The sequence below is a fragment of the Scatophagus argus genome, chromosome 24, assembly GCF_020382885.2.
Source record: "Scatophagus argus isolate fScaArg1 chromosome 24, fScaArg1.pri, whole genome shotgun sequence".
Classification (NCBI taxonomy): domain Eukaryota; kingdom Metazoa; phylum Chordata; class Actinopteri; family Scatophagidae; genus Scatophagus; species Scatophagus argus.
In genome coordinates, this window is record NC_058516.1 from 11,575,214 (window position 1) to 11,591,753 (window position 16,540).

The 16,540-nt window shown below is 39.5% G+C and overlaps 1 protein-coding gene across 1 annotated transcript; it reads left to right on the top strand.

Annotated features, from left to right (window-relative positions):
- The first annotated feature begins 436 nt into the window (after positions 1 to 436).
- gyg2 (glycogenin 2) lies at positions 437 to 13,056 on the top strand. The gene is made up of 9 exons (XM_046382129.1): positions 437 to 695; positions 1,345 to 1,483; positions 1,570 to 1,744; positions 5,297 to 5,459; positions 6,538 to 6,664; positions 8,303 to 8,501; positions 9,216 to 9,332; positions 10,999 to 11,118; positions 12,315 to 13,056. The coding sequence occupies exons 1-9, from the start codon at positions 689 to 691 to the stop codon at positions 12,438 to 12,440; spliced, it is 1,173 nt and encodes a 390-aa protein (XP_046238085.1). The 5' UTR covers positions 437 to 688; the 3' UTR covers positions 12,441 to 13,056.
- Positions 13,057 to 16,540: the final 3,484 nt, after the last annotated feature.

Genomic DNA, 16,540 nt, shown 5'->3' on the forward strand with positions numbered 1-16,540 from the left:
TATTCCCCCCCTGCAGCAGAGACATCGTAGGCATCAACCCAAAGATTGTTGATTGACAGAGCTGCTTTTGTCGGCTACACATACATATTAATTTTCTCTCCAACTGTTTCTTCGAAATGGAATGGAAATTTGTTACCATCACATCTTGCTGTACTGACAAAAACTTAAAGCTAGCAAGTGAGATCATGCCAGCCATAAGAAAGAATGTGGGTTTAAGCCACAACTTCACTGGCTACACTTTTCAGACCCAAGAAGCTTATCCATATTTTATACACTCAATGGCCTGGACAGGTATGGCAGATAGTTGTATATTATGAAAAACACCTCGTGATACACCAACATGTGGAAAGTGAAAGTTGACACAAGGCATCAGCAGAGGGTCAGGAGGAAAGGTTGAGTCTGTTACGCAACGTTTGGCAAAACACCTTTTCTCTTGGTTGAATGACCAGTTGAACAAACAGATGAGCGACATAGCAGGGCCTCTGCTCCACTCCTTACATTACAGACAAAAACAGAATGGGATATCACTTCATCGTGCAGCGTCGGATAATAACCCATCCTCTCCGTGGATAGGGGTTCTAGTACCAGCTGCTGCTAAGATGTGAATGTCTTCTGTTTGAGAGGCTACACAGTGAAGCAAACCCTTTGTGGATTAGTAAAGTTACTGCATTTGCAGAAGACATCAAAAATGTCAGGTAGGTGACTTTATATCATGCAAATGATTTGACAATGTATAAAATCGAATTGTACTCCTTAATTCTTGAGTTCTATTGAAAAGGACAAGGCCCTTCAGTTTGCTAGTTGACCTTCCGCAAAGGTTAAGTTTAATAAATAAATGATTATTTCCCCAAAATTACCTCACACTTTAAGGTCTGAACCTTGGGAACAGAACTTTAATTCTCTCCGGTTGTTAAATTATAAAGAGGAACACAATGTGTGACCCAGTTTGACTTTAAATCAAAATAGACCTCCTTCCGCCCCCTCAGCTCAAACTGTGTGCCAACTGAAATTTAACACTACAGACAGCCCATGGATGGCTACAGACAAAAGGTTACATGCCTCTGCATTTGACTGCAGGCCAGGAAAAATGAAAGTGACAAGTCTGTAACGACTACATAAAACTCATGGTAAAACCATGGTGCAAACGGAGACCACTCATTTGAAACTACCTGGTAGTTACTAAGAACTTAGGAACATTCAAACTTAAAAATGGATTTATGAACAGTGGGTGCAACCAAGTCAGATACTGTCCGAGGTTTACAATGAAAACGCAATGCGCAATGAAACGCAATGAAACGCAATGAAAACATGTCAGGCTAATCCTATCATCTGATCACTGTCTAGCTGGTGAGGCCTACGTCACTCTGGCCACCACAGACTCATACTGCATGGGAGCTATAGTGGTAGCTAGAAGTTTGCGGCATCACGGGACAACTCGCAGTATCGTCGTCATGGTCACGCCAGATATCTCAGAACAGTCAAGGTGGGTGATATATCCCTTTGCTTTAATGGATAAGTGGATTGTGCTAGTAATCGGCTCACACTATTTTAATTATTATATCTCATTAGGCTCGCCCTGAAGAATGTGTTTGATGAGGTCATTGCGGTGGATGTGATGGATAGTAAGGACCTTGTCCACCTGTCCTTACTTGGACGTCCTGAGCTCGGCATCACTTTCACCAAGATCCACTGCTGGACTCTGACCCAGTATAGCAAATGTGTCTTTCTGGATGCTGACACACTTGTAAGTCCACTGAACATACTGTAACATATGTAAACGTTGTATGTGATTGTTTCAGACTGTCGTGAAGAAGCGTGTTTATGTGATTGCCAATTTTGGTGAAAATTGCTGCAATGTATACACCAATGAGCCACAACATTAACACCACTGACACCTTGGGCTCTGGCAATCATGTGGATGTCTTTTGACACACGCCACCCCACACTGCAGATCAAAACCCGCCAAAAAAGTGTCATGAGATAATTTTTGTTGTGATTTGGATGAACTGAATGAAGGCTGGGCATGGTGCTGTACGGAGGTTAGCCTATGATGTCCGCTTATGGCCAAAATGTATGTATCTATAATAAGCCTCTGGTAGTCTTGTGAAATGGAATCTATTTGTCACAAATCATGAATAATTTGGGCAATTTCCCTTTTTTTTCCCCCCCAATTGTCGTACTATTCTAGAAAAAGCTTTTTAAATCAAGACCAAAGTGGATATTGCGCAGATCACTCTACGGCACGTGAACAAGCTATCTATAGATATTTATGACTCAACATACTGTGTTTACACTTCCAAGGGTCATCCATACATTCTCTGAACTATTGGCCAATGTCTCGGCGTAGGTCGGCGAATTGAAGCATGTTCCTTTTGAAGTCAATACCAACTGCAGGTTCTTTCTCTGTTTAGTCAATGCAAACCTGTTCACATGTTACCAGGAGTGTTTGAACCAGAGCTCAGCAAACACAGATAAATGTAGAGTCTCAAGGTTTCACCCGCGTTGATACGTATACAACCACTGTAGTTATTGTGATGTAGCCAAAGACATTTTTTTGTTCTTAACCTGCATCTACATTTGCACACGTGGAGTTGTGCCTTGTCTTCAAATTTTACTACTCTACTGGATCTCACTGATAATAAATTTGAGTTAATACTTATATGTTTTTACATGCAATGTTATCACCATTGATGTTGTTGATGAAGCTGTGCCACACTGGTGTTCCAAGGGTTTAAAGGAAAGATTCATATTTTTCCAACTCACATGTCAAATTTATGTTCAGACGGTCTACATACTGGTTGTGGGAAGAGTCCTTCTTTTATGTTCGGTCTTTTTAACATGAAATTCTCTTGATGTGTTTCTTTTCTGAGCCTTGGTTCACAGATAGATACACAAACAAGGAAAAACTATAGTCTTTTATTTGGCTGATCTTCAAAATTTATTGTTGCAAAGAATGAGAAAGGTTGATTCTGACAACCATCTCTTAACTAATTTAAAAAAATACCATGCTACAACAACCAACCAAGCACTGTCAAATGACCATGAGCAAATATAATTCTTAACATAACCAAATCAAACAAATTGCTTGTCGCACTGCACTTCAGTGTGTGGTGATGCCATTGTGGATGTATTAAAGATATGCATGAGGCAAAAAAAAAAAACCAAAACATTTGCTTCCAGAGTATAAAATGAAAGGAATTTTCTGCATTATGGGGCTAGTAGAGCATGTGCAACAGTTATTTCTGCTGGCCAAGCTGACTATATCAATTTCTGATAGTGAAACAAGTCATTTCAACAAGTAAGCTTATTGGAAAAAGTTTTCTGGGCATGTGTGTGTCACATCCATTTTCTATACCGCTTATCCATCAGGGTCATGGGGGAGCTGGAGCCTATCCCAGCTGACTATGGGCGAGAGGCGGGGTTCACCCTGGACTGGTCGGCAGTCAATCACAGGGCCGATACCCAAAGACAGACAACCACTCATGCACACACTCACACCTAGGGGGCAATGTAGAGTAGCCAATTAACCTAATGTGCATGTCTTTGGGATTGTGGGAGGAAGTCGGAGTACCCAGAGTATCTGTATCTGTCAGGACTGAACTATGGACCGGAACCCAAATGCACCACTCTCAAAGTTTCAAAATAAAGTTTTTACTCACAAGAGTACAAAACTGAAAATCACTCTTCACAGGGGAAAAAACCTACACTATACTAAGAAAAAAAAAAATCACTAGACTGAAGCTTGGCTAAGAAAACAAACAGAAAATCCCTAGAACAAAGTAACAAAATAACTAATAAGACACAGCAATGGCAAAGGCATGAGACCCTGGTTGTCTGACACAAGGTACAATTTAAATTCAGTTCAATTCAGTTGATTTATATAGCACCAATTCACAACAAAAGTCAGCTCATGACACTTTCCAGTTAGAGCAGGTCTGGACCAAACTCTTTAATTAAATTGTAATATAGAGAACCCAACATTCCCCCTTGAGCAAGACAAACTGGCACAGGACAAAGGGGGACGAGGACTATATATACACACAAGGTAAGGGCACAGGTGGAAACAATCAGGGTGGAGACAGGTAATCCCAAAGGAGGGAAAACAGACAAAGGGAAAAAGCAAAGCTGACGACAATAGACACAGACAGGAAGTAGCGACAAAATAAAACAGGAAATCGCAAGACAACATAGACACAAGACAAAACTGATCACTTCACATTTCCTGGACATGACAGTATCAGGGACTGTTAAAAACTTAGTATTAAGTCTTAGTTTATTAAATTTCCTGCATTTTTTCACTTCTCTCTATGTGGAATAAAGCAATGCAGTAGCCTTGTTTCTCGCAGCAGTAATGTCAAGGGAGGCGGCTGTGCCCTGGATAACTTTACAGGGTGTGATCTTTATTCTTTTTTTTTTCCTTTTAACTAACAGTGATATTGATGCTTGTTTCAAAGTAGGAGAAAAATGGGCCATTTTCTCGCAATTCAGAAAAACAGAACAAGTAGGATCAATTTACTAAATTTTTTAAAGAATTCTTGTTCAGAACCCATGGGAACCCGTTACTCTGCGATGATTTTATAGCATTTGTTATGTCTCTGAGGTAACGGTGCCTCAAATATGTTGGAAAGGTTTGAAGGAAATTCAGATTTATAAGAGAAGTAATTACTTGACGTTTGTATTTCTACCCTGCCGCTTATCACCATGTTTGCAATATTGGCGTGTACCGCTAATAGTAACTTTGCTGTGTGATGGATAAAAGGTTAAATTCTGACTGATTTTTCCATCAACAATTCTGGATTGAGGATAGATGGAAGTAGAGTCGTTTCATCTGGAAACTTTTTTGCTGTAATGTTGTAATTATTTTAATTAACCATTTATTCGGTGCCTCCAGCAGCACAAACTACATTCCAATTACCTACATTTTATTTGGGTGGAGGCGGAAAACACAGAAACACACATCTGAAAGTCTGAACATTATAAACTCGTGAAAACCAAAATACACATGATAGATTAGATTAGATTCGATTCAACTTTATTGTCATTACACATGTACAAGTACAATGCACCGAAACGCAGTTTGGCATCTAACCAGAAGTGCAATAAGCAGTAAGTGCCAGATATACATTAATTTACAGTATGTACAGGGTATGTACAGGTGACAACTGAGGTGAGATATAACTAGAGGCTTAAATTTGTGCCTTCTTCAGCCTTCGGAATGCATTTCGCCGCTCTAACACATATTTGCTCCCTGCTGAGCCAGCTTCCAGATGAACTTTTCTGTCCTCCTCCCTCACAGGTTCTGTGTAATGTGGACGAGCTGTTCGAAAGAGACGAGCTGTCGGCAGCTCCCGATCCTGGCTGGCCTGACTGCTTCAACTCTGGCGTGTTTGTCTTCAGACCTTCCCTCCACACACACAGAGGCCTCCTGCATCACGCCCTGCAATGCGGCAGCTTCGATGGTAACAGATTATTGGGTCTGGGTTCAAAATTAAAAGGCGAGAGATGTGTTTTGTTCACTCCTTATTAATCTGCCTCTTTCTCTTTCTATAACTTCTGAAATTCTATGAATGCTGTAGAATAATTCTGCTTTTTTTGTTTTTTTTTTTGTCTTTTTCAGTAAACAAAATACACAAATAGAAAAGATGACTGATACCTGACCTGATCGGATGAAACACTGTCAGGCTGTTGTTGGTCTTTACCTAAATGGAAAAAAATGCAGTAAATTTGAGTAGAAAATGGAAGTTAAATTTAAAGCTGCAATAATGAAATGGGCCAAAGAGAATTCAGTCTTCATTAAGTCCCTCCCTTTTGAGTGTGTGGACATGACCATAATGTCTTTCATCTTTGAAACTGTGTACAGCTTCACTTAAAACTTCATTGTTAAGTGTATTCAAACCCATCTCCATTCAGTTCTGCTGTATCTTCTACCGGTAAAAAGAGGGAACAAATTACCCTGTTTGTTTCATTGATTTGATTTCACTCTGCTGTATGCAAGATTCAAAAATACTTAGGATAACAATGCTCTTTCTTTTTTTTTTTTTTTTTTTTTTTTTTTTTTACTGGCAGAACATATAGACATGTTTGTGAAAAAAAACAGCTCCTTTTATAAATTAACTGGAGTCATTTATTTTTCACTGTTATTCTCATATATAATTTCAATTTCAATTTATTTATTTATATAGCACCTTATACAATCAAAATTGTCTCTAGATGCTTTACAGAGACCCAGAGCCTGAACCCCCGAGCAAGCAGACAGTGGCAAGGAAAAACTCCCTTTTAACAGGAAGAAACCTTGAGCAGGACCCAGCTCACAAGGGAGAACTATCCTGCTGATAGTCGGCCGGGTGAAGGGGGGTGAAAGAAGAGGTAGACAGGACAGAGAGGATGAAAGAGAGAGAAAGAGAGAGAGAAACATACATGCAGTAAACATCATAAATTACAAGGACAGACATGATAGGTTGTTATAATTGGAATTCTGAAGACTATATATTGTATGTACTTGTTTTTTAGTTATATATAATACTGTTTTACTGTCAGGAGGGGACCAGGGCCTGTTGAACAGCTTTTTCAGCAGCTGGCCGGTTGAAGACATCAGTAAACATCTGCCGTTCATCTACAACCTCAGTGGCAGCTCTGTGTACAGTTACCTCCCTGCTTTCCAACAGTGAGTATATGCTCTACCCTAAAAGTTTGCTACTGTGGATCAAAAGTTAATCACATTTTCAGGCTTACATAGATTTTTTTTTACTGCCCTGTTTTTTCCTCATCAGTAAATCAAAAGATCAGATCAGATTTATTAGCCCTTTTATTTAAAATTGGCCATCATTTCTATCAGACTGTATACATTCCATCAGTGGCATATCTATACATAAAAAACAAACAAAATAGTAACAGATGGTTTTATGAGGGGCACTAGCTCAAAGAGTAATGGTCAGAATATGCAAAAAAAAAGTATATTATTTAAATAGTAAGCTATTTTTGGATGATCAGATGTTGTCCATAGTATACTGACATTTAACTACTGGGTGCCTTCGGTCTCCGGATGGCAAAATTAGGATGGGACATGTAGTTCATGGACATCATGGGCATCATAGAATTATAATGCACAATTTATATTCTTGGCAACATATACACAGGCTACATAAAATGAGGTACTGAGCCTCAAGTATGACATGTGCCTTTGTGTCATCTCAGATCGTTAAATATCAGCGAACTGAGAATAACATTCAATAAACAACACACCTGGTGGTTCTCAGGCGTTTCAGCTCCTGATAAAAAGTGACTTTGGCCAGATTTTTCATATTTGTGCAGTCCCAGCGTAGTCTTATTCTAACATACATGATATCTTGCATCAGAAGTTCTCATCCTCAGGGTCAGGGGGCACATGTAGGGTTTGTTTGATGTATAAATTGGGCTCCTCAGACAGAAGAGAAAGTGAAGTGTTATTCAAACAAATTTGATCATTGGTGAATATTTGCTGCAAACGGCTAATGTACCGACTGCAGATGTCCTTTTTCCTCTCATCTCTGTACATTTATAAACCCCAGAACGAGCATCAATTTGTCAGTCAAGATGAAACATTTTCAAGTTATGTGAATGGGGCTTCATGTCATTTTAGACTGCCTAGAGGAAATTTGCACTCATTTGCATCCGCTTGAATTTCTTCATTGACTTCTTGTCTCATCAAGCTGTGCTTAAAATTTGCTCCATGTCTAAACACACCTGAAGATGTTTCTTTGATCTATTATTATTATTTTTTTTTTTTACCAAAACCAAAGTTCAGAGTGCAGTAAAAAAGCACCTTGTGGCTTTCAATCTTACCCTCCCTCATGTTATCCTCTTGAAAAAGAATTTGTTAGATTGATACCCAGATTGGATTGTAGTGCTATTATAACTAACTTAAAGATCATATCAGCTAAAAAACAAATACATACAATACATAATCTTCAGAATTTCAATTATAACAACCTGTTATGTTTGTCCTTGTAATTTATTATGTTTATTGCATGTATGTTTCTCTCTCTCTCTCTTTCATCCTCTCTGTCCTGTCCCCCCCTCTTCACCCAGCCGACTATCAGCAGGATAGTTCTCCCTTGCAAGCCGGGTCCTGCTCAAGGTTTCTTCCTGTTAAAAGGGAGTTTTTCCTTGCCACTGTGTGCTTGCTCGGGGGTTCAGGCTCTGGGTCTCTGTAAAGCATCTAGAGACAATTTTGATTGTATAAAGTGCCATATAAATAAACTGAAATTGAACTGAAATTGATATGGCTCACAAACACGCTGGAGTGATAATTCTGTTCCTACAGGTTTGGCCACAATGCAAAAATCGTCCATTTCACAGGAGCAGCGAAACCCTGGAACTCCAGCAGCCAGAGGGATGACAGCTGCTCAAACATTATGGAACAGTTCGAATCTCTGTGGTGGAAGGAATATCTCAGTTACTCGACATCATCGCTACCGAAGAAACAGTTCAGGCAAGACAACCAGAACCAGAAAGTGCAACAGGTACAAACATCTATGTGATCTAGTATCTCCTGTCTCTGATTGGCTGCTTCGTCAGCCACGTACTGACCCGGCTTATTACACCAGGGAGGGAATGGGTTCAGTTCATGAATAAGATAAAATTAAGTGAATTAAATGATATCAAACACGCAAGTTAACTAAAGCTACAGCATTATTAACAATGACCAGCACTGTTGCTTGTGCCAAATTGCTATCATCCCTGTAGATACAGTAGTATCTCATTACATAATAATTTCCAGTAACCTTTCTATGAACATACTGTAGATTGTAGAGAAATACTGGACCCATAAAATAAAGCGTCACTAATAATTTCCCTGTGATGCACAGTTTAACTGTATAGGGAATTGCTGGACTGTAATTGGTGAGTTTAATTTAATGGTTGTGACTTTAAATGTACTGTTCAGCAGTGTCATTCACTGTTGTTGTTGTTGTGCAGGAAGTCAACCATGTGTCATGTTGTTTTGTGGATGCTCTGCAGATTTTCATGCCAAACACTCAAGCAGCACATTTACTGATGACTCCCAGCTCCCCCAACACCCCCCTTTTTAGTTGAAGGTTTGTTAATCAGTCACATAAGCTGTTGCAGAGTTTGGCTGGAGCATAAACATGCAGACTTGCAGCCAAATGTGACACATGGCTGCCCAGCCCTGGTATTAGTTGTTGTGCCAACCCTCAACATCTTCCCTTGTTTTGCAGATCCAAGAACAAGAAGCCAAGATGCCATTTAAAGAAAACTTGGACAGCTCCAATTCTCTACTTGCACATTTTTTAAACCCTTCCGAGAGGCCTTATTCACCGCCTGACCCAAAAACAGTAAGATGAGCCAACAAAATATTCATCTGTTTGTTTTTCTTTGGTCTAGGTGTCAGAAATTAAGTTATTATGGCCAAGGCAATATTATATACAATATTGCATAGAGAGATTTGTATATAAATGAATTAAAACACACTTCTTCAAACTGTAATTCCAGAGAAAAACAGGTCCCAGGGCAAAACCCCACACTGAGTAAGCATATGGCGACAGTGGCGAGGAAAAACTTTCTTTTAACAGGCAGAAACCTGGAGCAGAACCAGACTCAGTGTAGACGACCTTCTGCTGTGACCGCCTGGGAGGGAGAGGGGGGAGAGGAGAGACAGGGAGATTAACCCTGCATTTCCTCTCAGCTCCACTTAGCCTATTTTAGCTCACTGTTTTGGTTTGACAGGACACATCCCTCGCATGAACTGAGTTTCCAGCAGTAGCAGACTATTTTCAGCAAAAAAAAAAAACAGTTCTCTCTATGTAGTTAGTAAACATGGTGGAGCTATTAGCAGCTAAAGAGCCAGATATACTCCTTAGGAGTGGGTGGAGACCAAACCAAAGCTTAAAGAAGAGCGAATACTGGACTTATTAATTATTAATCAGAAGGACAGAAACTCCAATGGAATGCTAAAGTTGCTTTGTAGCCACTTAGCCACCACTTGTATTTTATCCTCTTTAGCCCTCAGGCCTGTTTGGGTGTGTACAGACTGCCATGTGTCTGATTGTGCAAGAATTATACATGACAGGGTGGGGTAATTTACATTTTTAGTATTAAAGCAATTTGATGTGCACAAACATGTCCCAGCGTAGTTCTGTCTACCTTTAACCGGAGCAGATTTCTAGTTAGCCAAATTTAATTGACACTCCTATGTGCACAGGGCCTTTAAAGCCCTATTAGTAGAGCTGGTCATTTTCTTTAGTTTAGTTTATACTGTTTTATCCATATATCATAAGTCCTGTAGTCCTTGGCAACGTGACTCCAATCTAATAACAGATTTTTCAAATGTAATTAGATCTGAATATGGTTACTTATTTATTTTTTTTTTGCAGTCTCACTAATAATCTGATTACGTGAGCCTAGTTTAGCACAAAGACTGGAAGCAGGGCAAAACTGCCCTCAAACATCCCCTTTACAGTTCATTTATAGTCACACATATTCTGCAAAGCCATGTAAAGTAGTCATTAGAAATATTTACCAATCAATCCATTAATTAGCTGAATGGGTGACCTTATTAGCATAGCTGCTTATGTTTATAATATATCATGGTGATTATTATGGTGGGTTATTAGGCAGCTCAAGTGCCTCTTGTTAGTTCCAGTAGATGAGACTGTTAATTTATGAGTATTTCTGCTTCACTGCATTTGACTCCAGCAGGAAAAAAAAAATAAAAGAAAAAACAAGAACAGGGACACAGAGCCTATTATCTGCCACAGGCCTCTGAGCTTCTCATTGCATTTCTGTCATTTGTCTAATTCATTTCAACTTGATGTATTGTGTTTATACAAGCTTGTAAGATTAGCCTGTACAGACACACACACGCTCCAGTGTGACAACACCATGAACATACATCAACCGGTGATGTCAAGTGAAGCATCCTAAGCATCATGCATCTATGTTAGGTTGGTTTACAACACGTATCGTAGCGTATTCGCGACTGACGTTACTGTCTGTCTGTAGTGTTCCAGCACAGAAGACACGCTACTGGAAGACGAGTCAGAAACGTCTCCGAGGACAGAAATCCAGGATGCAGAGCAGGTGGAGGACAGCAGTGGAGCAGCAGACGCTGGGATGCCTCCTGTATGTTAACCTCTCCTTTTCTAACTTCTATACCTCCCATCTTTGACCGAATGCCTTTCAAAGCACAGTGCTGCTTGGATTTCCAAATTGGTACTCCTTACTGATTTAGAACAACCTTGATAGCGGTATCTGTCTTGTCCATAGTGGTCGCTATTGTTACTTCTCCTTGGTTCCAGCTCACAGCTTGACAATACTATAATATAAGGTTGACAATTGGAGTTAACCCCCGCCTATGGAACTCAATAAACATCATGAATAACAATCTGTAATTTATGATGTTTATTGCATGTATGTTTCTCTCTCTCTCTGTTTCATCCTCTCTGTCCTGTCTACCTCTTCTTCCCCCCCTTCACCCGGCCGACTATCAGCAGGATAGTTCCCCCTTGCAAGCCGGGTCCTGCTCAAGGTTTCTCCCTGTTAAAAGGGAGTTTTTCCTTGCCACTGTCTGCTTGCTCGGGGGTTCAGGCTCTGGGTCTCTGTAAAGCATCTAGAGACAATTTTTATTGTAAAAGGCGCTATATAAAAAAAATTGAAAAAAAAAATTGGATTGTCCAGTTTTTCACCTGAGAAACCAATGTTTCATCACAATGCCAGACGAATCGCTGAGCTCGGTGGAGTGGACGGATTCAAAGGTCTTCACCCCAGAAAAGTGTCCATTTCTTGTGTGTGTGTCTCATCCAGAGAGTATTGAAGAAGTGCGCTTATGAGCATTTAAGCGCTGAAACTCTCCTAATATGAGTATAGAGCACAAAGGTTGAACAGCAGTGTTAGAAAGTATCTGAGAGTGTGTGTTTTTCATGCTTATGAGAAAAAAACTGACAAAGTGGACCAACTTTAATGAATGCCTTACCTCTTATCTGGTATTAGGGAGTGATTTGTTACCGTTAATAAAGCATTACATTTGAGCACTTTGCAAATGGCTCCTCAAAAAAAAAAAAAAAAAAAAGAAAAAAAATTGCTTATAATCCAAGCTTATTGTGGCTGTTTTGAAACTGAATAGCAGATCAGAGTTGAGAGATGATTTTGAATGTAAGACTGTACAAGAATGGATAATAATGCCAATTTTAGCTGTTCGGCTGCACATTCTGAGAGCTTGAAACTAGAAAACCTAAAATTCAGCCTGTATAGATGTCTGATGTTTCTTATGATAAATTCCCTTTGAAGACTGATTTTGTTATTCTTCCACTTCATGGCAGGAGGCTGCAGAAACAGAAGCAGAGAGGCTGGAGCATCGCAGGCTGTGGGAGGCCGGGCAGATTGACTACATGGGCAGAGACGCCTTCCAAAACATCCAGAGGATGCTGGACCGCTTTCTGGATTAATCAACTCTGTAACTTAAACATACCCATGTCCTTTATTTTCACGATTTCGCTGGTAATAACCTGGCTGAATTTCTAGAATGTGATCTCAGGATTTGACTGATTTACAGGCAGATAAAAATACAACTTTTTGTATATTTAAAGGCTATGATATCACCTTGTGGTCCTCCTGAGCTGAGTATGGGGCCATATGGGGACTTTGAGTCTGACCTGGATAAAGGAATTCTGATACTAGAACCAACATTAACGCCGTACCAGTTTGTACTAATTGTTTCATTTATGGTTTTTCTTTTATAATAAGATCAGTGCACAGTATAGGGATGTGTGTGATGAGTCAGCAGGTTGTTCAGTGTATATGTAGGTGCCATTTCTAAAGCTAAGAGTGTGTAGGACACCAACTTACAATATAAGTAGTAACTTTTACTCAGGGGACAGGTGTTGCTGAGTGGAGGAGGACAAATGTTTTTGTTTTTGTTTTTTTTGGTTTTGTTTTGTTGCATTTGAGCGCTTTGCTAGAAAAATATGTACTGTTGAAAAGTTTGGCTGTATGAAAATATATGGACACTGGTTATACATGAAGAACATGAACTCTGAGCAATAAATACTCCATTAAATACAAGAGGTGGAAGTTATTTCATTTTTCAGATATTAGTACGTCTGTGCAGCCCCTCAGTGGCTTTAAATGTAAGCTTAGCTGCTACACTACATTTTAAAATTACATACTGATATAGTTTGCACTGAAATGTCATGTCTTCATAGTCAGGTGCTGCTTTATAAAAAAAAACAAAAATTCTGGACAATCGTTAACCATATAGATTAAATTGTGGTCCAATTTTTTCTGAGTATTATCTTACATTCGCGATTGTCAGCTAGTCTAAGTTTAAACTTCCAGCTGAAAGTTTCTTGATGAATGATTTTAGCAAGAAGTGCATTTGTTGGGGACTATTTTCAGAGGCGGATTAACACGCACACACGTGTTTGGTACTCTAGTGAGTATTTGCAGGACGGTGTATGACAGATGGAGTCCAAATAATAGTTTTTGGACAACAATGGAACTCTATGGCACCTAAGAAGACACTATATAAAGTTTTAATACATATGTAGTACTTGTACTCATACTCTGGATCAATGGCTGTCACTTCTTTGGTTCCATATCAAAATTTCTCACCGTCCACTTCTGTTGTTTACACTCTTACCACTTTAATGGCAGTTACACTCCGTTATTTCTGTTAATACCAAACTAATAGTTGTCTTTTAATGCAGCGTCTGTATTTTTGATGAGCTGTCGCATAATCGTACGGCAGTAGGAAACAATTATCTTTCATAAAACAGCTGTCATGTACATAGTGATTCAGCTGAATGCAAATGCATTAGTGTCATGCAGAACACTAATGCATAATGGAGCACATTCTAACCTATTCTATATCTGGACCAAACTACAACAAACTCTGACTCCTTGTTCCATTGCTTGCTTGTTTTTCTCCCCCGTGCAGTAGTTCACATATAAACTGGGTAATATTCCTGGTCAAATGTAGTAAATATTGTATGATACCACGTGAAAAAAGAAGCCAACATTAGAGTCTTTTCATCAGGTCAGCTGTAAAAAATATTAAACAGCCCAGCATATGAATCAACAAAGAGTGACATTTATGTTTCTTGGAAATATTTACTTTGGCTTCAATGGATCTTATTCATTAGGATTTTAACAGTTCAAAATCACACATTACACATTTACTAGTAAAATTACTAGTAAATTATAAGATTCATAAAATAACAATTAGCAAATATCCTATTTGATGTATCATATTACAAAAGGTAAGGTAAGATAGGCCTTTGTGAATGTTCCACTCTGTGAAAATGTATCCACGTTGACAATCAAGTGTAAGATATTTTCTTTTTCTCTTTTCTTTTTTTATGCTTTGATTGGAGTTCACACAGCTACATAGAGACAGAGGCAGACAGACACATATCTTCTTGAGACTGTGTCTTAACTTTCCCACCAGGGGGCACTGTGGATCTTCTATCAGAACCTTCTCCATCACGGCAGCAAATCAGAGAAGACGAAAACACAGATTAATAGATGTCATAGACTGCAGTCAGCAGTACGCTGTGTGATCCTTAGCCACTGGGCACATGGTGTATGTTATTTTCATAGTCATTCCTCCCAAACACAGGGATGGAAGATAAGTGTGCTGCATACAAAGCAAATGGCACGAGGTGAGCTAAGGCCAGTGAAAAGGCCTGATGATGATTGCTTTGAAAGGCAACCTGGCACATCGCTGCTTTGCGGGCTGAGCTGTTCCTGCTTCAAGATCAACCAGATCTAGGATAAGTTGTCCGGTTTCTCATGACCAACTCATTCATTAGGCTCTGAAAAGGCAAACAGGAATCAGGTCGGGACAAGATCAATCACCGGGAGTCTTGAAATGGCAGGGTTAGAGGCAGCTTCTAACTCAGAGATGTCTTTATTTGGGATTGTATTGTGTGCTGTATACACCCAAGAGTCTGCAGGTTTTATTCTTGCAAATAGACTGCATCTGAACCGACTGTTAAGCTCTCCATCCAGGTTCAGTGTGTATAAATCTGTACAGTCAGTTCCTACTATTAGCTGGCAGATTGGAGTCTAATCCTTTATTTGTGGTGGGGAGTGATTTAGCATAAATATGACCTGTCAACTGGGAGAAGTCGTTCGTGTCAGCCTCCTACTGGTAATTACAATTAAAAACTGACTTGGTGTGTCAACACATGCTGCAGACACCAATATTAATAAACTAACGTGGCAGCCCAAGATCATCAAAAGGCAAGATTACAAGGTATATATAATCACAGGAACAATATTAAAACCAGTTAGGAATGTTAAGCAAGGTTGGCTGCAAGTCAATTACAGTTCAGCAAATAAAAAATGGTCACTTCCATGTGGACTCCATATGGAATAAAGTAGGCTACATGGCTTTTAAACTGAGCAATGTGTCATACCATATGCTAAGCAGCAGCCATTTGTCTTACTCCACACAAACTGCATGTATTTCATTTTAAGAACGGCAAACAAAAGAAATAATATGTGCATCCAGCAAGAACCGGCTGGCTCCTCTGGTGTTTGTTCCAACAAAACATGAATGCGTTGGCTTTAGTGAAAGAGGTGCTCTGGAGACAGAAATAATTGGTTGGAATTCTGTAGGAGATGTCAAAGAATTGTAGAAACCAAGCGATGTTGTGGCCAATTAACATGAGAGTGATGCTTTCCTAGTGGAAGGTTTGGTATCGCACTTACATAGACCCATCAGAGAAAAAATATTAAAAAGACTAGAAAAAAATCACAGCAGCAGAAGCTGAGATATGCAATATTGTATATTGCATTACAGAAAAAACACTGTAAATTCAGATAGGACTTAATGCAGTTACTTATTTGTATGGATATGCCATTAACAATCATAATATTTAGAATTTAGGTACTTTAAAACTCTATACTCTTCTAATAAACAAACTTCCCCTCCTGCTTCAACCTTACTTGATTCAGTCTTGGGGGGCAGCCGTGGCCTTGTGATCGGAGGGTCACTGGTTCGATTCCCCCACCAGACGGGCAGGAAAAATTTGGGTGTGGTGGAGTGATTAATGCGACACTCCATTAGCCGGCTGATGTGCCCTTGAGCAAGGCACTTAACCCTCAATTTGCTCCCTGGTATCTGCATTTGAGGTACATTAGAGCCCTGTGGTCAAAGGTACCTTGTAGTATTAATCACCAGAGGCAATATCAATCTCCACAGCAGCCCAACCTCAAACTTAGTGGAATAAAAAAGTTTTTTTTGTTTTTGTTTTTTTTTTAAATGAAATCCTCAAATGCATAACTCACTCAGAGTGAGTCACACTGACACCATAATGACCCGCCAAAAAAGAATTTCACCAGACTGACCCAATCTATTTGTTTTGACAGTGTGGGACTGACGCCCATATGCGCTTCCGAGAAATTCCACCTTTGTCGGGCACATATAACGCAAATATCAAGAAGAATTAGACTGAACGACACATTTGACCAAATAAGCTGAGGTACGCTTTGGTCTAAATCGCAGAAGCTCCTGGGATCTATTCCCTCTGTGTACCCCTTA